General features: G+C 41.4%; 3 protein-coding genes across 3 annotated transcripts; all 3 read right to left on the bottom strand.

Moving 5' to 3' along the window:
* Positions 1–293: 293 nt before the first annotated feature.
* dynll2a (dynein, light chain, LC8-type 2a) lies at positions 294–3,539 on the bottom strand. Its single transcript, XM_068317595.1, has 3 exons — positions 3,385–3,539; positions 2,723–2,884; positions 294–2,061 (listed from the first exon to the last, which is right to left on the bottom strand). Exons 2-3 carry the CDS (start codon positions 2,852–2,854, stop codon positions 1,924–1,926), a joined length of 270 nt encoding a protein of 89 aa, XP_068173696.1. The 5' UTR covers positions 2,855–2,884; positions 3,385–3,539; the 3' UTR covers positions 294–1,923.
* A 4,802-nt stretch (positions 3,540–8,341) lies between these two features.
* Positions 8,342–12,383, bottom strand: srsf1a (serine and arginine rich splicing factor 1a). The gene is made up of 5 exons (XM_068317594.1): positions 11,982–12,383; positions 11,262–11,440; positions 10,034–10,206; positions 9,152–9,863; positions 8,342–8,747 (listed from the first exon to the last, which is right to left on the bottom strand). Exons 1-4 carry the CDS (start codon positions 12,167–12,169, stop codon positions 9,666–9,668), a joined length of 738 nt encoding a protein of 245 aa, XP_068173695.1. The 5' UTR covers positions 12,170–12,383; the 3' UTR covers positions 8,342–8,747; positions 9,152–9,665.
* Positions 12,384–15,371: 2,988 nt separating this feature from the next.
* Positions 15,372–17,482, bottom strand: aldoca (aldolase C, fructose-bisphosphate, a). The gene is made up of 8 exons (XM_068317339.1): positions 17,371–17,482; positions 17,023–17,234; positions 16,547–16,601; positions 16,295–16,455; positions 16,133–16,216; positions 15,842–16,016; positions 15,558–15,757; positions 15,372–15,464 (listed from the first exon to the last, which is right to left on the bottom strand). Exons 1-8 carry the CDS (start codon positions 17,480–17,482, stop codon positions 15,372–15,374), a joined length of 1,092 nt encoding a protein of 363 aa, XP_068173440.1.
* Between the last annotated feature and the right edge of the window lie 2,620 nt (positions 17,483–20,102).

Raw genomic sequence — 20,102 nt, 5'->3', positions numbered from 1 at the left:
AACAGAAACTTCTGCAGATTTTCATTGGATGGGCTGTCGATGCTGAAACATCAAATCCATCACAGCTGCATGTTGACAAATGTTCAAGCGTTGGACTATTTACCCACACAGATTTTCAAAGTGTGAACTTCTCTCCATTTTTGCACATGCATGACTGAGACTTGAGAATGAAAAACATTTTGTATTTATGAAAATAAATATTGTACAAGTTCCGATTTGTTTGGTTGAATCAGGGTTGTGGGATTAAAGTATTCATTTATGCCCTCACTGGAAATAATGCAGGCCACAGTGTAATAAGTCAACAATTAATTTTTATTTTGGTTCTTTAGCAACCTAATGGATAATTCTAATGAAGTGCAATTGTACTCAAGCCAGTTACAGTTGAGAGCTATGACAGGCACACGTTTTGTGCAAATTCAAACAGCATTGAAACAATTTCTACAGATACAGAGCAAAAACACATGCCAGAGAAAAACAAAACTGAATCGGTTTACACTGACAATAGTAAGGAAGACTTCCTGCAAACACAATATCTATCCAAGCTAACACTTGAAGATACATATTTCACCCATTGTTGAACAAGGGGAAAGAAAAACTGAATCAAGGTTCAGTCTTTACACATGATGGGAAATGTGTGGTGTTATCCAACTCATGCACTAAACCCTTCCGATTTGCCCTCCTGAAACATGTCTCACAGGAACCCAAACATGTTGCGCTTCAAACTAAAGATATCTACATGACAAAATGAAAACCCCAAAATCAGCACACTTGGCAAGAGATACACCTGCTTGCAGTTGTTTTAAGAGCCGCAAACGCTTTGCCTTTCCTGCGTGTCTGGCAGTTACTTACAATAGCAATGCAAAAAATAAAGGTGAGGGATTAATGCCACACAAGCCACACAAGACAACACAATCATCTGAGACACAAAAGGGGGACGGTCGCCTCGATGGAGCTGACCAGCTGAGGTTCAATCTAAATCACCTTCCCTACAGCGATTACTGGTACGAGACAAACATCAGTCCAATATCTACACTCTGAAAAGTTAAAGTTAAAGTCTAGCGACACTTAAGAAAGGATCGTGGGACTGGAACTCAGGTAGGTGAGTTGGGATATTTTGGTCACTGGTCTGTAGTGTTACTACTCAGACATTACAGGCTAAGGTCTGTGTCTGTGAGCTTTATTTGCTCCACCGTCCCTCACAGTGAAAACTTAAAGAGCAAATTAAACATCCCTGGAAATGTTTGCACTGGCTTGTTTCTTCCCAAATGTCAAGTGTGTTTGAAGTCGTCAACCGTTTTTCCTGAAAGAGGATGCCAATATTTCACATCAGATGGGGACTTTATGCAACTCAAAATTTAAAAAACTTTAAAACTTTTGTACTAGCATGTATAGACAACATATTTTCTTTTAATTAGTAAGACGGCAGTAATAAAGTAAATCATGCTGTGTGCTCTTCCAGGAGACCTGACAAGGCCATCAACTGTTTTGCCCCATTAATTAACGTCTCACCACAGTCGTACATTAAAATCTCGATGAATTGTTACACACTGGTGCACGTGGTATGATTTCACCATCTAAAAACTCTCATGAAGAGTCTGGCAACACCACTTGAAAAGGAAAGCAGATGCAAAACTACATTCTACAGCTTTCCTGTATCATACAATCAAGGGCCACGCTGTAATCTTTTACAACCAAGGATTTATCAGCATCAACAAAAACTACTTTAGTTGCGTTCACATGGCAACTACTGAAAAGTAAACTTAGTGTAACATACATATTAAATGGTGTATAGTCCATGCAATTGCGCACGGCTGGTTTTGCATCATAATGGTATGTCATTATTAGTGTATGGGAGACATCAGCCACCAGTGCATTTCCAAATTAGCCTCATGGAGAAAAACTCCTCAACACTCGCCAGACTTCTCAGCCAGACTTGAAGAGCAAGATGGCCACTTGGCCCAAGTAGAAGTAGATGAAATGCTTTGTCTCATGAGTGACGTAGCTGCCAAAGTTTCTTCCGACGATGCAGTGCCAGGTGGGATTATACTTCTTGTCAAACTCCTGAAAAGGATCAAGAGGACAATCTGTGAATACCAAATCAAACTCCAAAACCAATGGCTGCAAATCAGGCCTAACATGTCATGACCAAGGTCACAGCTATGAATTCAGATATAATAATTGTAAAAAAAAAGTTAAGTCAAAAAAATCAATCAATGACTTGTTCCAGATATAATCTTTGAATCTTTTTGGGCTTTTTTAGCCTTTAATAGACAAGAACAGACAAAGACGTGAGAGGAAATGCAGGACAAAGGGAATTAAAGACTAAATATAGTTTAATATTAATCTGTCTCCTTTTAAGTACTTTGAATTGCAGTTTTACCATTTCTGCACGGAGCCAATATTTTGTTGGTGCTTGTTTGTTCAAAGATTACTTCCAACTTTAGGATTTGTTGCATACACAGTTATTACACAACGGCGATCTGGATCCAAGTACCAAGTACTAATCCATGTCTGAAGATCTGGAATGTTCACATTTTTAATCTGTTTTTTTTTTTTTACTTCTCCACACCAAGTTTTGAGGATGGCCTGAAGACCTATGACCTCAGTGATAAAATCTACAGCTCTGAGCAGTGACACGTCATTTCCTCAATGGCAAAACATATCTATATATGAGCGTAGCTCGCAGCGTTCCACTTGAATCCACCTCTGCGTCCTGTCTCACCTTCTTGATGTAGGCTGCGATGTCCTTCTCTATGTTGTACTTCTCCATAGCCTGGGTAGCACAGTCCACCGCATCCTGCTGCATGTCCTCGGACATGTCTGCGTTCTTGATCACGGCTTTCCTGTCAGTCATGGTTGATGGTGATGATGATGATGATGATGCCTGGTGAGGGAGGAAGAGGCACGTTCACTCCGACGGCACTGCACTGAAAATTAACACCGCACGTGGTGATGGGGAAGGTTTTAGGCCGCCGTTACATCAATTATACGCAGATGATTTGGCTTTTTTTTTTTTTTTTTTTTTTGTCATTTAAACTGATAGATCATCACAATTTAAACTCGTCTGATTCCATCTGTGTTATGAGCGACATCCTCCGTTTTTACCGTTTCATGGATTGGCTGCGAAACTTGATACAGGTGGAGTTAAATTACGGTAGTTGGCCAAATCACTTTTAGGATACATTTCAAATACGCGGTTTCTGCATAACCGAGAAAAAGTATTAAAAGTAATCATCTGCTCTGGGGGGGGGGGGAAATACGCCAGTTGTTATAAAGAGGTCCTACCAGTCGTATTTAAGACAGTAAAAAAGCTCACCATCAGAGGAAAAACTCGAATCATAAATATGCCATGCATGCATGTAAAGCTTTTGCACAATTTCTTACCTTTGCTTGAACGGTATGCTGACACTTCCTTCAGAAAATGATATACAGTAACCACAGGCAGCTGATGGTATAGATGTTGCTGCAGCTAATTGCTTTTTAAAGATTTACACAATGAGCTTGTAGGTAGGTTGTCTCTCCGCTGCGCTGCTCCCACAGGCCCCGCCCCTCTGCTACATGTCTCGCGCTGTCATTGGCTGAGACGCAGCTTCCCCTGTGTGGCGCAAGCGTTTTTCTCCAGCTGCTGTCTGCCGGCATCTTATTTCATCCCACAATGCATCATTCACGATATACACCGCTAAAGGCTAAGAGGAAGTGAGACCCTGGACGTGGGTAGGCTTGTTCTGTCTGTGCGAGCTCCAGTCAGTGAATATACAGTACTTACTGTTGTTGGTGTTATCTGTTATCTACAGTTTGAACCTTGTCTAATGGCACCAGCTCTTTCCACTCTCTCAGAACCCTGTCAGACAAGATGGCAGGTTAGTTTCTAGTGGTCAGATGGGTTGTAGACATCCATACATCCTTCATTCATTCATCATCTTGAAAATGACAATCAGAACCGTCCAATCTCCAACCACTTATCCAAAATACAGGTCACAGGTGTTGCTGGCAGACACAGAGGTTGAGATACCTCTCTTCGTGAACCAGACCAGAGTTACTCCTCTTTCTCAGAGTTAAGTTACCTCCCTTTGCGAAGCCGGAAACTCAGAGTTAACAGACTCAAAATTTTCACTTAACCTGCATCACAAAACAGACCCCCGGTTCCACACCTTAGTGTCAAATCCAGTAGCTGTGACAGAGGCTGTGTTCAGTCTGCAGGCATATCGGATTTCCTTCCATATCTGATTTTTAGGGCTGACTGTTCACACTGTTTTTAGTGAATGTGCAAATGCTTTCTGCCTCTGTTCAGACTGGGCCACATTATGGGCCAATCTGATAGGTTGCTGTAACGACGATGTTGGGGCGGAGGCGTTGTTCAGTGCCCGTAATGTGTGAGGTCATATAATTGCGACGGCGGCAACAACGACAAAAATGACATTTTGTTACCTTAGTTCATTGGTGGTATCACTGTCCGGTAGAAGTGGAGAAAATCTCGCACACACCAGGCATTGTGAACTTCTTCTATTTTTTACTGCTGCGTAATGTGTGATGCTCTTCCTACTAGCACCTTGCTCTCACGTTGCTGATAAGACGTCATAGTCCACCATACCTGATCGGTGTGTACCTGATCAATGTCAATCTGCATGGGCTAAAAATCACATATAGGCGACCAGTCTGAACAAGACCAGAGAGCCAGCCCCTCCAGGCGGTGTAGACTGACCCCAAGTCGCTCCTGCGATCTACCCCTAGCAGTAGCCACTGCTAGGTGGAGTGACCCCCAAACTGGGAGGGCAGATTCAAAGAGCACCATCTGCATCTCAAAACAGTGATGAGACAGCCTTCAGGGAGGATGGCCTGAACCTCACTACCTGGTGCTCGGTCAATGACCTGACAACTGCTCCTGTACTGTTTAAAGTCACTGAAGAGTCAACGTGTTCCAGGATCTGCTGCTGTCCTCCTAGAGGTATTCTGTGGAGAACATCCTCACCAACATCATCCTGGTGTGGCTCAGGAGCAGCTGTCAGGCTGACATTAAGGCTCTGGAAAGGGTCAGTAAGTCAACACAGAGCATCATGGGAGTACAGCTGTCCTGTCTTCCAGACATCTATAACACTAGACGTCTGCTCAGGGCCACAAGCATCAAATGAGCTCTGTCGTTAGTTGATGTCTATATATTTTACTGTTATTTTCGATTGTTTGTACCTATTTTTGCACCACCACAGTTGTTTTTTTAAGTTTCATTGTACAGTACATTGTGTATAATGACAATAAATCATTCTCATTCTCTCTTGTGAAGCATCAGTTCAGAAGAACACGGTCCTAGAAACAGCTAAGATACTGGCAGAGCATCAGATTCTCAGGCCTATGGCAGAGGACCCATGATCATGAAGGCTTTTGCTTCAGTATCGGTTCCGATTGGGGTGTCAGTGATGGTGTGAATGGACACTGCTACCAATGGTGTCTAGTATGCTATGAGTACCACAGTGTGAATGTTAGCGTGAATGGACTAACCCTGGTGTGTGCCAACAGCTTTCATCTCATTTTTATTTTAGAGATAAAAGAAAGTAATGAAAACATGTTCCATTGTGACAAAAGGACATTAAAGACCAACAAGAACCAATGCAGTCAGACTGCAACATCCCGCAACCACCCCTGAATTCAAAATTTTACCCTGACCTACTTGCATAGGTCAAATATCAAAGCTAGTGCTCTGACCTACTGTCATTGATCAAAGCACTAGCTTTGATCTATGGTCTTAGTCACACTGGCCTTCTCCCTTGTCTTTCTATGCTATCGGTTCCTAAGCACACAAAAGTTGAAATTTGACCGTAACATAGTTTTCTCAAGGTCAAGCTCATAATATTATTTTCATCCCCTTTGCCACCCAAGTAACATGCTTTTTGTTTCATCTTTTTATCTACAACGGTTGCGAAGATATTTGGTGGACTAACATAGGGACGGACGGACAAACAGACGAACACAGAACAGCTGACAATTACAATACATCACCGCTTTGAAATGGGATGTAATCATCACTTCTCTAAAGACCCACTTGTTCAGAATTAGCCAACAGTGTCTTGTGCATCCTTTGTACTTAGTATTGACACAAACACAATTAGGGACAGAAATAAGAATAAAGTGTTCCTGTGGCGATAGTGATTTGATGTGATTGACAACAAGCCTGACAGTGTGATTGTGGGCCATGGGCCATTGGATGGCAGTCATGTTTGCAAATGGGTAATTTGATATGAGGTAGGTCCTGGTAATTTTGATTAGACATTGACTTGGAGAAATATGTCGCCACAAACATGGACACTCTGAGCCTAGATGACATCAGACACATCATCCAACAGGTATGACCACAGTTGATATAAAGATAGCTAGCCAATAATTGTCCCATTTAAACTGTGGAAAATAGAAGGTATGATGCCCGTTCTCTGCAGATGGCCACGGGATTTGACTTTCCGAAGTCCTTTGGGGTGATCCATGGAGAAGTATCACCAAGAAATATCATCATTGAAGATCGAAAGACAAAACAGAAACAAATGAAGAAGAAACAGAAGTATTAGACGGATAGGTATGATCCAGAGTTGGAAGATGACTTCAAGAATTATGAAAGCATTGATCATACCTCCCAATGAAGCATTTTTAATTTAATATTAATTTTATAAACTATATTAGTCCCCGAAGGAAAATTAGGAGTCCACTCTACACACAGGTTAGTAATGGCATTCATCTATACATAGTGTGTACAGGCCCGTAACACACACATACACAAGCGGCCTGTGGGCATGCAGGTGAGGGGAGGGTAGAGCGGCAGGTGCGCCTCCAATAAGCAACTTGTAAAGGGGTAAGAGCAACTAGAATATTTATATGTGACATACATGTTGTTTTTTCTACATTGAGGCTCCAGAAGTTTATTTCGGCCTACCCTTTTGTGAGGCCGTTGATATGTGGTCTTTGGGCTGTGTGATGGGGGTCATGAAGGGGGTCTTGAATGTATCTGTTTTATGAAAATCATGTGGTAAGATATCCATTGTACTCAGTCTACTTATTTGTTGTTCAGTCAGGTCAGTGTTCTGGAGACCGAGAAGGCTGCTGGACAAGGCTCCAGCACCCAGTCTCTTGACATATTCTTGTATTTTTCTGACTTGTACTGAACATGTCTTCTGTATGATGACAAATCATTACCAATCTGTACGACGCATGAGCAGGAAGTTCAGAAGAGGGGACAGGTGGCGCTGCAAACACAAGCTATATTTTATCTCCTGATAGCAAAAAAGGTCAAATACCTTGGCAGGTCGCCTGATCATCTTCTCAATGAGGGGATTTTGAGTGTATTTCTTAACCAAGATTGAATCTGAGTGGATACTCAAGAGTACATCATTAAACTTCTCAACTCCATTAACATGTTTACAGCCGCAAAGTATTTTCTGACAGTCAAGCAAACACAAATACTTTATGCTTTCCTTCAGAAAGCTTTCCCTTGAAGTTTTTGCTGCTTCCATTTTTCAGGATCTTCACTCTACGATCAGACCTATCAAACGTCCCACGGGTGACAGGATCCAATCTCTGGACAAACTGAAAACAGTAGAAGTGAAAAGTTCTTTGCTTTTTCACTGTAATTGATTTTCTCAGGGATCATGAGGGTCAGTGACTGATGGTGGATTTGTTTCTTGAACTAGGTGGGGCTGGAAAAGAAGCAGTGGAGAGGCCGCAGTGCATCGAGCTCCTGAAGGCCATGTTGGCAATGTACCCTGATAAGAGGAAGTTCTCGGTCATCCATTTATCACAAACTACAATCTTACAGCTTCCTGCAGTAAGACCTTCAACCCCCAACAGGGTTAGATTTGGAGTTAGTCCACCTCCAACACTTCCACGCCACCAGCTGTGACCACAGACAAGATTGCATTTCTGTTCCAGGAAAGAGAACATCTCACCACCAGGTGTGACCATGGCTGAAGGTGTTCTATGCTTGGTCTCTGCAGTTCAGTTGGTTTCCTCTTCTCTTACTCTAAAGCACTTCGAGGCACTTCTGGTGTGATTCAGGGCTGCATAAATTTATTGGCTCTAGCTCCCCACCACAGCGGATGAAGCAGTTAAAAATTAATGAGTTCTGTGAATAGTCTTAAGAATTAAGGGAAGTTGGCTAGCCGTTACTGAAAATTGTCTCACGTCAACCTTCCATTAAACATGTTGACAAAGAAAATGTCTACTCGTGCCGTTGAAATATTTGCTGCATTTGTTTACAATTTAAGTCTTAAATACAATTTAGAACTGGATTATGACTTTATGAAAGGAAACCTTAAATTATTTACAACACATTAAGATATGATTGTCATAACAAACAAGCCAAATGTCCTGGTTTGAAAATGCTTTATTGAAAATGCTGAGAGAAAAAGAAAGATTAAGCAAAGTAAAACAAACTACTCCCAAATAAAGCCCGCTCCCAACCACCCAAATTTTTAATTCCTTCATACCAGGCATCTACGATTCCATCCTTTGATCCAACTTCCTGGTCCTCTGTTTCGTTTTCTTGTAAAATAAAGCCATTATCATTGAAAAACTTTAAATAGGCATGTTGGGGCCTAATAGAAAAAAGTTGCTCTGGGACTCCCGTTAATTAGTTCTGAATTCAACTTTCATTTGAATCCTGGAAAACTGATCCCGTTCCAAGCATCCATCCTTGCCTATCCCTTCCCTAATCGATCCACTCATCCAGCTCCAAGGATTGGGATCCACTGAGCCACTCCTCCAATCAAAACCTTGAAATACCAGGAAGAAAATCAGAGGCAGACTGTTAGAATAATGTCAAGATTTTGGAGCCCAATTTAACCATTTTGAGCACTCATGTCAGATCAAGTAAAAAAAAAAATGCCAAAAAAAGAAAAACAACACTACCCTTAAGTTAGAACATAAGGACAGTTAAGTTAAAAGTGGGACGTTTTGCAACAAAATGAGATTCAGATTTTTTTTTACATTTGACAGCAAAGTTGTTACACTTACATCACAACACTTGATCTAGGACTGCTTATTCTGTCACAAGCCAGAGTAGCGTGTTAAAAAAATTGTATATACACACAACAAAGTACAGCACATATGGCTTTGTTTATGACATGCATGATATGACAACCTATTAAATGTTCAATTTATGGAATATGAAGCGTACCATGGCCTCGACCTGATTGCTCCTCAATTAGATGTCCTATCCTGACCATACAAATGAAATGTGCTCCACAATGGTTTTATTCCAAATCACTTTAATCCTTCTCTTCAGATGTCTAAAGGAAGACACAAGGGTAAAATACAGTTAAGCATTGGGCTCTCCGTTCAAAAAGCCCACCCCACATATCCAATGAGAAGCTAATTAAAAAAATAAAGAAACTCAATCTTCAATACTTGCAAAAACACTGAGTGCAAGCTATACCAACTCAACGTTTTTGAAGTTCAATACGGCATAATTCTATCGAAGTAATTGACACCGAAAGAAGTTAAAAGGAAAGAAAAGAAGACAGAGGGTGGGAAGAGGGAAAGGTACACCTACATACCAAGATCATCCAAAAAGGACATCGGGACATGAAATGCAAAAATTAAAAATTGATTGGTGATAACTGGAGAAACTTATGAAAGGTAAAAACAGGAGGGAATACATCAAAAGGCAAAAACATCACTGGTAGAAATGTTTAGGAACGGGAGCGAGAGCGGCTGTGTCGAGGAGAGTAGCGGGGCGATCCTCTGCCACGACCACGGGAATTGCTGCGACTGCGGCTGGCGCTGCGACTGCGGCTCCTGCTCCGGCTGCCACGGCTTCTGGAACGTGATCTTCCATAACTTGGACTGCGAGGACCATCTAATTTCACACGAATGTAAGCAGTCTCTCCCTGGCAGACACAAGAGAACTTGACATTGAAAAGACAAGATTCCTTCCTATGGTGGAAATACCACATAAAGAAATGGGGGCCATGTGTGCTTCAAATTTGCAGCATTTCTTTAAGTACTCACCTCAACAGCAAAGAAATATTATCCATGATTATCAAATCAGTACACATACCTCATGTGAGCGGAATTTGGTGTTGTCCAGTTTTCGAACAGCATAGGACATGTCTTCTTTGCGCACAAATTCTACAACTCCAGTTCCATCTCTGTAAACGTCGGCGTAGCACACATCACCGGCTTCACGCATGTGGTCCTTCAGGTCCTGCCAGCTGCCACTCTGAGGGAGTCCTAAAACACATCAAATGACCTCAGCTGACAGCAGGCAATTTCTAAATAGAAAATGTTAGGATGAGCAGTCTTCCATTTAATTTTGTAGCAGCATGTTAATTTGACATAACAGGTGGAGAGGCCAGACTGAGATGGTTTGGACATGTTCAGAGGAGAGATAGTGATTATGTTGGTAGAAGGATGCTGAGTTTTGAACTGCCAGGCAGGAGGCCTAAAGGAAGACCAAAGAGGAGGTTTATGGATGTAGTGAAAGAGGACATGGAGGTAGTTGGTGTGAGAGAAGAGGATGCAGAAGACAACGTTAGATGGAGGCAAGTGATTCGCTGTGGCGACCCCTGAAGGGAAATGCCGAAAGGAGAAGAGGTGGAGACTTTTTATGTTCAAAGAAACAATGCTCCCACTACTAAAAAACTGAAATTTGTTCCGATGTAGACACACCATAACCTCAATCATAGGTAAATCTGAGCCGAGAATTTCAAAACTAACAAAATTGAAATGTGCCTAAAACGTGAGAATAAGCAAACCAAAGAAAACAAATGCAAATATCTGTCACACAACTTCAATATTAACTTTCATCCTACAACATTCTATTGAAGCATACTCTAGCATTTTTGCATAATTTGGCCAAAATGTACAACTGAAATAAACCTTTAAAAGTTATTACTTGCCCAGCAGTTTATTAGGTAGCAGTGTTTGAAGTTTATAATAATGAGTCAAGTTTAATTGTTTCCTTTCACAACAGGGCGTACTACTGTTTTATATAAGAGTGACTGGTTTTAATCTCATTTTACCTCAATTGCGACAGCCATCTAAAATGAGTACTTAAAAAATATCCATCAAATGGAGACAAACTTAATCACATTTGTCCAGATTTAACTGATGGTCAAAACCAACTCTCACCTGTGCAAATACACCCCACTTATCACTTTTTTAAAATTGCGTCCTGCCTTACATACAACCAGAAACACCAGTGATTTCACAGCAGACTCCGTCCTTTGCTTTAGTAACAACCAGTGTATTAACAAAACCAGTGACTGACTCGTTGCCATGCTTACCTGACACAATGACCCTGTACTCTGAGCGTCTGGACGGAGGCCCGTATCTGCCCCTGGGAGCGCCACCGATCCCACCGAAACCGCCTCTTGAACCCCTGCCGCTCCGTGGAAACTCCACACGCAATCTGTAGCCGTCGTAGTCATAACCATCGCGTCCATACACTGCATCATCAGCGTCCCTGCGAACAAAGCGGGGGCGATTTAACTACTTTGACACGAAGGAACCACAGACGGTGAATGCAGACGCGGCACTCATACGTTAGCCAACAGCCACTTTAGCGGCTAGCTTGAGCTGATTAACGTTGGATAATCCAGTGTGTACAATTTGTTTATTGAACAAATTATATTTACACACAAATACAATATACATAAAGAACAATGACACATTTACCTCCAAAGACGTAGCGAAAATAGCTGCATATTATAAAATGTACCATAGTACTGCACGTTTTAGGTGGACATGAAGGGTAGGGTAGATACACAGCTTAGGACATAGTACATAGATTTAAGTGTGTGTTCTTCTGCCATTTATAATTAAGGTTATAATGCAGACTTCAATAAAAATGCAGTCGAAATGGAAAGTGAAATGACCACGTCCACATGTTTAGCTTAGTACATGTGGATCAAGTCATAGCCGTAGCCCGCGAGTCCTGTGCTCAGCATACGAGTTTATTAGCCACACAATGGTGCTAACGCTAGCCCCACAAGTTAGCTCCTCACCTGGGATCCTCGAATTCAATGAAGGCGAAAGGCGGCCCCCCTCTCCGGTTCTTCAGGTCGATATCTCGAATTGTTCCGTATTTGTAGAAGACGTCCTCAACATCTTTTGTGCGAATATCAGGAGGAAGGTTTCCCACATAAATTCGACAATCGTTGTTTCCAGCGGGGCCTCGCACAACACCCGACATATCTCGCCGTTAGCCTGCTTCTCAAACTAAGGTTAACGATTTGGTGTTTGCAAGATCCAAAGCAGTTCGCGGAGTTACGAAAACATCAAAGTCCGAAAGCTCGCAGATCGTCAACCAGAGACAAGAAAGCAGTTAAATTGGCGCCGTTTTCCACTGCAGCGTGCAGAATATTCACTGGGTGGACAATACTCTCAGCAGAGCGCTCTCCACTCCTTTTTTTGGGGGGGGAGGAGCGGAACTACTTTACGAAGCATTAATGGCGGCAACACTTCAGCCAGAGCAGATATATCCGCATCAGAAAATAGTCCGTCAATTTAAAAGGCCTATTGATAGCAATAATTTTTAACAGTTTAATTATGTAATGAATGTTCACTGCATGTCTTTTGAAATTATTTCAGAGATGTGTTGTGTTTAATGTTGTCAAAGTATTTTTGCATTATACCCCAATAGGGAGTTCTTAAGAGAACTCTTAAGAAATATTGAAATTTGATAATGATAGTAATATTTTTTTTTCTAAAGCAATAACATGAAGTTTTGTGCAAGCCTGGTATCAATCCAGCAAAGTGATGAGAAAGTTTAGCTGAGACAGAAGGCAAAGTTATTGCTTGACTGATTCAGATACGTGGAAGTTTACCAGAGAGGATGTAAAGGACAAGTTTGCCCTTTCTGGACATCATCTTTCACCTGTTTACAATCAGTTTCCTTCAAAACTCCCCAACTCAGCAGATTGAATCATGCGAAGTGGCTCATGCTTGTGACCACCATTAGCATATAAGGGTTTAGTGACATCTGTGATATTCACAATTCATTTACAATTCATTGACACTCCCAACCACCATTGTTGAGGAGCCAGACAGGTCTTGGAAATGGTTGGTTTAATACGAATAGCACTGACCTCACATCACAGAGTTCAGCCTCTTGTATAAGAGATGAAACATCTTCAGATAACTTTTTAGATGTCCAGTGGATTGATTTAAACAACTTCAGATAAGCATGACCTGGATGATTGAGAACCTACACAGATGACTTGTCTCAAGTTGTTTAAATCAATCCATCAGTCACTCAAAGTCAGTTCTGGTGGTGGTTGGTGCTGCCTCAGCTTCTAAACTGTGAGGTGTGGTCAGTGCTATTCATATTCCAATGAACATTGCCAAGACTCACCTGGCTTCCTCAACGATGGTCGTTGAAAGACCCAGAGGGAGAGGGAGAGGGATTGTCAATGGTGGTCGTCAAATTACAAATGTCAAAGATGTTATCGAGCCCTTGAATGCTAATGATTGCTATTAGCATGAGCCACTTCACATGAGTCAATCTACCAAGTAGTACCTGATTGTAAATAAAAAACAGATGATGTCACAGACCACCCCCCAAGCCCACGAATGGTTTCTCTACCTTGACATGTGTGGCTTATTTTACTCTTCTATCAAACCATCTGTCCTCCCTGTGCAATATCTGAATATTGGTGTCCTGAAATGACACCTTGAGGTGAAGGAAGACCGCCAAGTCCTGTCCTTAGGAATTGGCTCTTCTGTTGTGAGCCACTTGTTGAGTGGCTGTTTGGTTTCCAAACAGCCACAATGAGAATGTCCGAGAAACCTTCACAGACATCTTTCTTGACTTGTCAATCCACCTTCCAAATGTTCTCACCTCTGGTCATAAACTGTCTGGAAGAAACCGAAGAATGAGCATGTTGATGGAGGTGACAGAAAATAGCATTCTTCTTTGTCAGCCACGCGGGTCTGGTATCTGAAAGCTACTGTTGTCAGCTAACGTCTGGAGCCTTCACACCCTAGCTCACCATCTGGAAGTCTCTATGTATATGAACTGTTTCAGTCATGCCACAAATTTCACTGTGTACATTTAATTTATGCTTGTTTAAGTATGATGGAAGTGAGTCCTATCTTGAATGCAACATGTATATTATGATAATGCACAAATTCTGGGAATAAAGTCAGAATTCTGAGAATAAGGCAGAATTCTTTGGTTTCTTTGACAACATTGACTTTGGACTTTAGGGTCTGCACACTAGAATGGTAGAGTTAATGTCTATGTGGCCTTAATCCTCTTCTTAAACATAGGACAAAAAGAAGGTTTCATTACATCTATTTCTCTTCAGGCATTCATCAGAACATAACAGAAAATCTTGTCCAGTTGTTAAATTATTGTTTTACTCTCCGAGAACCTGAGAGTTGTATCTGCTTCTGTTGGATTAATTTTGTCTCAGAGAAAAATTGTGTCAAATAATTTATTGACATTTTCTAATGCAAAAATATAAGTTTTATGAACTGATATAATGTTAATCTAATAGCGTAATAATGAAAGTATACTAGATTAAAGAGTTCCATTAAATTTTTTTTACAATTTTCGATGAAACCAAAGACCTTCAGAAGGAGGATCGTGTAAATCTTTCATCTGAGAAAATATTCCACGAGATTGTTAGGCTATGTGGGATTGCTACAGTCATGGTGCTATTTGTCAAAAAAAACAAAAAAAACAAAAACCCTTTGTTTTGCAGTTGATTTGTGTTAGTGTGAGCGACTGTGACTCATGTGACTGTGAGGCTGAAGTCTGACACAAAACTATCCACACCAGCTATAACCTGATCATTTTTATTGTTTGAAAGTGGAATTTGACCCATGCTTACAAGACTATTAAAGCATCTGATTATTGGATAATACTATTCTGACAACACAAAAGAAATAAATCACATTGTGCATTGTTGTTGTGCTGATTGTACTTTCCGCCAAAAGGCTGCAGATGTGAACTAGCTTGAAGCTAATCTTGAAACAATGTTTGAGTGTGACCACTAAAAAAACCAGAACACATACAGGTTTTCACTGTATTTAGTATACCATGCTTGATTTAAACTCATGTCACCATGTGCAGGCAGAGCTGAATTTACTTCAAACACACAGCAAATAGGTTTTGTTAAAGTTTGAAAAATATGCAGCATTATATGGTTTTAGTCATGAACATAATACACCCATAAAACAATTAAATCTGGCGTCTTTCAATAAATACATGTACGTAAAATATGTACCCAAATTCATGGTCTGACTATTTTTATTTGTGCAACATACTGCCCTGTGTTGTCATACAATATTATAAGTGTCAGAATTCTGATGCTGCCTAATGATGAACCATTGTTATGTGGATGGAGAGCATAATACTGTACTAATTTAAATGTGCCCACTCAAGCTATTCAGTATGCATAACTGGAGCCATAGTTGCGCTGGCCAACCTCACCATATTTATCACCAACTGGGTACTTCCCCTGACAAGCCAGGCTGTTCACCTGTTGACAACAGAGCAGACATTAATTAAACTCTGGTTGGCAGTACAGGATCAGATCAGGATAACATTTCTGCAGGGAACGAGGCACTTGTACCTCTGCCCTCTTGATAAACTGCTCAGTTGCAGCTTTTTCGTTTTCCTTGTGTCCTCTCCAGGCTCGGAGAGCAGAGGCCTGCAGGGCCCGACCAAAGGAAAAGGTTAGGATCCAGGGTTTGGCCAGAGGACAGTTGCTGATGGCGTTGAGGTGGACAGAGGCTTCCTCTTCACTCTGTCCGCCTGAGAGAAACGCCACTCCTGTGGCAAGAGTAACACGTCAGTTTCTTATTGTTTAGTACAAACCTTCATAAATAACCTGTGTAAAATCCTGTCCTGGTTTACCTGTGACAGCTGGGGGAACGGTGCGGCGCAAGGCCATGACAGTTGCCATAGCAACTTCCTCTGGGCTGTACTTGGTAGAGCAGCTGTGCCCAGCAGTGACCATGTTGGGCTTGAGGAGACTTCCTTCCAGGTAGACATGATGGTCTGACATGGCTTTGTACACAGCAGCCAGGACCTGCAAAAGCAGAGTTTGGTAGAACCAAGTATTATTTTCACCTCCCCCTTCCTCTCTCTTGTTATTATTACATTATCATCACACATATGCAGCATGTAAGAGGCAGGAAACCCCACTTTCTCAGTGACATATTGGCTCCGTTTCAGGTCATGATCTCCATCAGGCAAAATCTCAGGCTCAATGATGGGCACAATGCCATGCTGGTCAAGAAGAAAGAGCATCATTAGATCAATGTGAAGATTTTCCTATAATTTATAGCAGTAATATTAGATTCTGACCTGCTGACATATACTGGAGTAGCGTGCCAGAACATTTGCATTCTCAGTGATAGCCAGTTTGGATGGATTGGTGTCACTGATTTTCAGCACACAGCGCCACTTTGCAAATGCAGCACCATCCTTTTTGTACTGTGCACAGCGCTCTGATAACCCGTCTAAGCCTGTAAAACAGGTTTAAATAACATTATGAATGAAATATGTATTGTATGGGATATTTGAACATTTGATTAAAAAGTAGCTGACAAGTCTGACCCTGTGTGGTGGTTTCTCCATAAGTTCCTGCTAAAGGAACAACACCTTTGTCAACCTGAAGGATAAGCAATAGAGAACAGAATCATGTTATAATCTCAATTTAAAAATGACAGTATGAAGGCAGTGTATCGGCACTAATACCCAACATTATTATATGATGTACTTCTGTACATGTGCTCTGCAACACTTTAAAAAACAATTGTTGAATCTGCAGTCACAAGTCAGAGTCAACCATGCACAGCATGAGTCATATATCAACATCTGTAACACAAAGTTAAAAATGAATCTGGCCCGAGGTTTTTGTAATACATCGTAGGCGTCAATCTTAGAATGAGCACTGATTTATAAAATTCTATGAGGTTTAACAATGTGAAAATAAAAGTCTTTTCTTTGTAATGAATGAAATGACATTTGGGTCAGTAGCATTTGCTGATTTGATACTCCACATGTAGCTCATTTGGCAGTAAACTCCACACCTTGATGCCAACCAGGATGCCCCTGTCCCTGATCATTGTGACGAAGGGTACGCCGTTATCAGAGTGCTGGTACAGCGTCTCATGGAAGAAAATGACTCCTCCAAGGCAGCCATTGATGCGCTCGTCTGCACTGAAGAGAATCTGCCGATACTGTCTGCGGTTCTCCTCTGTGTTCTCCACTCCGACCTGGGCCAGACGCTTTGCCATGCTACCTGTGTCAACATGTTACACAAGACATTATTATACATGTTACATCATAGATGTTATGCACTCTTTGCACTTGATTCTTTTATGTCTGTGTGCCTCTGTCGATGGTGTGTGATTTCTACAGTCAAGAGTCTGACATACCCACAGACTCATCCGCTGCCAGGATGCCTTTTCCCGGAGAAACAATGCGCAGAGCCATTTCATGCAGCTCCTTCTTCTGCGCCTCGGATAATGTAGGGGACCGGTGTGTCATCATGAGGGAAATGTCCTATAGCTTCTGGTGGCAGAGATGTTATCCATTCATGATGTTTGTTCAGACAGACAATGTTAAGTCTATCATTTCAGCATACATGTCCTCCTAAAGATGTGGCGCGGTTAGTTACCTGAAGCCAAATGGAAGACTTTGATTCTTTAATAATTTGATCAGACAGACAGATCATCCATCCATCCGTCCATCCATCCATCCATCCATCCACGGTCACAATCGTGTCGTCTACAGCCGTTTATCCACCTTGCGGGACACAGGTTTGCTGAAGCCTATCTCAGCTGGCCACCAGCAAGAGGCGGAGTACACCCCAGTTGGGGGTGCCAGCTCATTATGGGGCCACATGAAGGATACCAGATCATTTTAGCTTTGTTTTACATTTTAAATTAAGGATTACAGATCATAGGAATGCTCCGCAGTGCACTGGCGTCATGCTCAGAGTGTCCCCTGCCTCTCGCCCGCAAGTCAGCTGGGTTTGGCTTGAGCACAACCCGTCATAAGTGAACCAACGGTAGAGAATGAATGAATGAATGAATGAATGAATGAAGATTATAGAAATTAAATGAGTCATAATTCACCAAACAGTACCAAAGGTCTCAGAGAGGAGGACTTGCTTTTTGTTTATTATTTCTTTAAATTCCCTGACCTAAACATTTTATATTAATATCAATAAAATAAGTCAGCATAAAGATGGAAGAACTAGATACAAATGAGGTATAAAAGTTTTCAAATCACAAAGTAATGTACACTTAATTACATACATTCTTATTTTTTATGGTATGAGCACATGAAAGCACAAAATGTCCATTGTCTCTTTTTCGGTTGCGACGCCATCATCTTGCTACGGACTGTAAAGACATTGAGTTACTTGAGCAGTAAATGTTCTTACCTGGTAGGAAGTGAAATGTGTCTCCTCCAGTGATGACGCTGACACTGACAGAGACTCTCAATCAGGTGTAGTTTGTATCCAGCTCAAGTGGGAGGTGCCCACACGCCCACCACTGCCCTACATAAATGATAAAAGTGTGGATAAATCGTTGTTCTGTTTAAATTAAGTGTGTTCTGCCCGCTTGATTTTCATGCTGATACGTCCACCAGAGCATGTTTCCGCTCGGTTTGCAATCAATGACCAATGCAGGCCTTCTAAGCTGACATTGTTGCTGACAATGTCGTGTTTACGTTCCTATCAACACATATCATAGGCTTTTAATCTAGTGTTACATTTATTGTGACTCAAGAGTTCAGAATATTTGTGAATTGACAAAATATTCTATCAACATCATCTGTTCTTACAGCAGCCTCAAATAATCATTAAACTAACACCATGGAGTTCTATTTTTATATTAATGAGCAAAAAAAAAAAAAAGTTTCAGGTCTCCTGATAATTCTTTCCACACTTCAAATTCACTGGGGTGTTTGAGTCTCAGAGCAATTCACGCACTAAGTGACTTCTCTCTATGAGCTTTAAACTGTGATGGATTATATCCAGGCTTCACTCACTGTTAATGAACATCAGCCCAAATTAGATCCAAATTAGGTTGGATAATCACTTTCTATTTAAAAATGAAAATTTCCACTGTTGCCTACATGTGTCAATGACCTATGGAGTTGTTATCAAATGTTTTGTCTGAGGACGTTTGCTTTAAAATACAGCCGTACATGAAGAAGTTGATTGGGCATCTTTATTGTTGCAGCGTATCTTCTGTCATATGTGCTATCAGATAATGTCACTGTTTTTTGGACTCAGTGGGATGGCTCGCCCACTTTTCAAGGGATTCCTTCTTTCACTATTGTAGGTTAGTGTGTCAAGTGTGCAAATGTAGGCCACTGGACTGCCTGCCACTGTAGAGCCACAACACAGACATGCTGGCCTTGTCTAAGACAACGGCCTGAGAGGGAATTTGATGTCAGGAGGCGGTGGAGGGAACCGCCAGTGTGCTCCCGCTTACGGGACACACACGACTCTAAGAGGTGCAGCAATTAGACATGGCCGCCTCCAGCGGGACACTCCTCTTGTCTGTTACCTAATTAAAAACATAAAATTATTCATTATCTGGGCTTCAATTTTCTGTCTTATTAAGGTTGTCCTCGATGGGTTTATGAGTTCCCCTCTAAGTAGGCCGATGTGAGGATGGAAGTTGGCCGTGATAAATCTGTCTCAGAATAAGATGTTAGGTACTGTACTTTTTAGCCAATAAATATGATGAATAATTTACACTGTGCTGCTGCTATTGGTCCTGTAGGATCGATAAAATAGAGAAACCTTATCTGAAGAAATTGATATTTCTTGTATATTTTCATTGAGAGAGATTTTAACGTGGCCCTAATGTGCAGCGTCCTTGTACCTGAGTTCTACTTAAGCTACACTCGTGTTTCCTCAACAGTGGAGAACCAAAGTTCCACATCAGCCACTGATTAGACCTTGTGGTCAGATCTTTTTTATTATTAGAGTTTAAGTCTCGTCTTTTAAGCTGGATATGTCTTCATGGATCTCATATAATCTCCAGAATAACATCTGACTGAGACTGCTCCATCAGCTGACATGCAAAGTACCATCAGAATGTACCACATTTATGTTACAGTCAAACAGAAAATGACCCCAAACACA

Source organism: Antennarius striatus, chromosome 6, assembly GCF_040054535.1.
Source record: "Antennarius striatus isolate MH-2024 chromosome 6, ASM4005453v1, whole genome shotgun sequence".
In the NCBI taxonomy this organism is placed as follows: Eukaryota; Metazoa; Chordata; class Actinopteri; order Lophiiformes; family Antennariidae; genus Antennarius; species Antennarius striatus.
The sequence above is the reverse complement of the archived record's forward strand: the minus strand, read 5'-3'. Positions and strand labels throughout refer to the sequence as shown.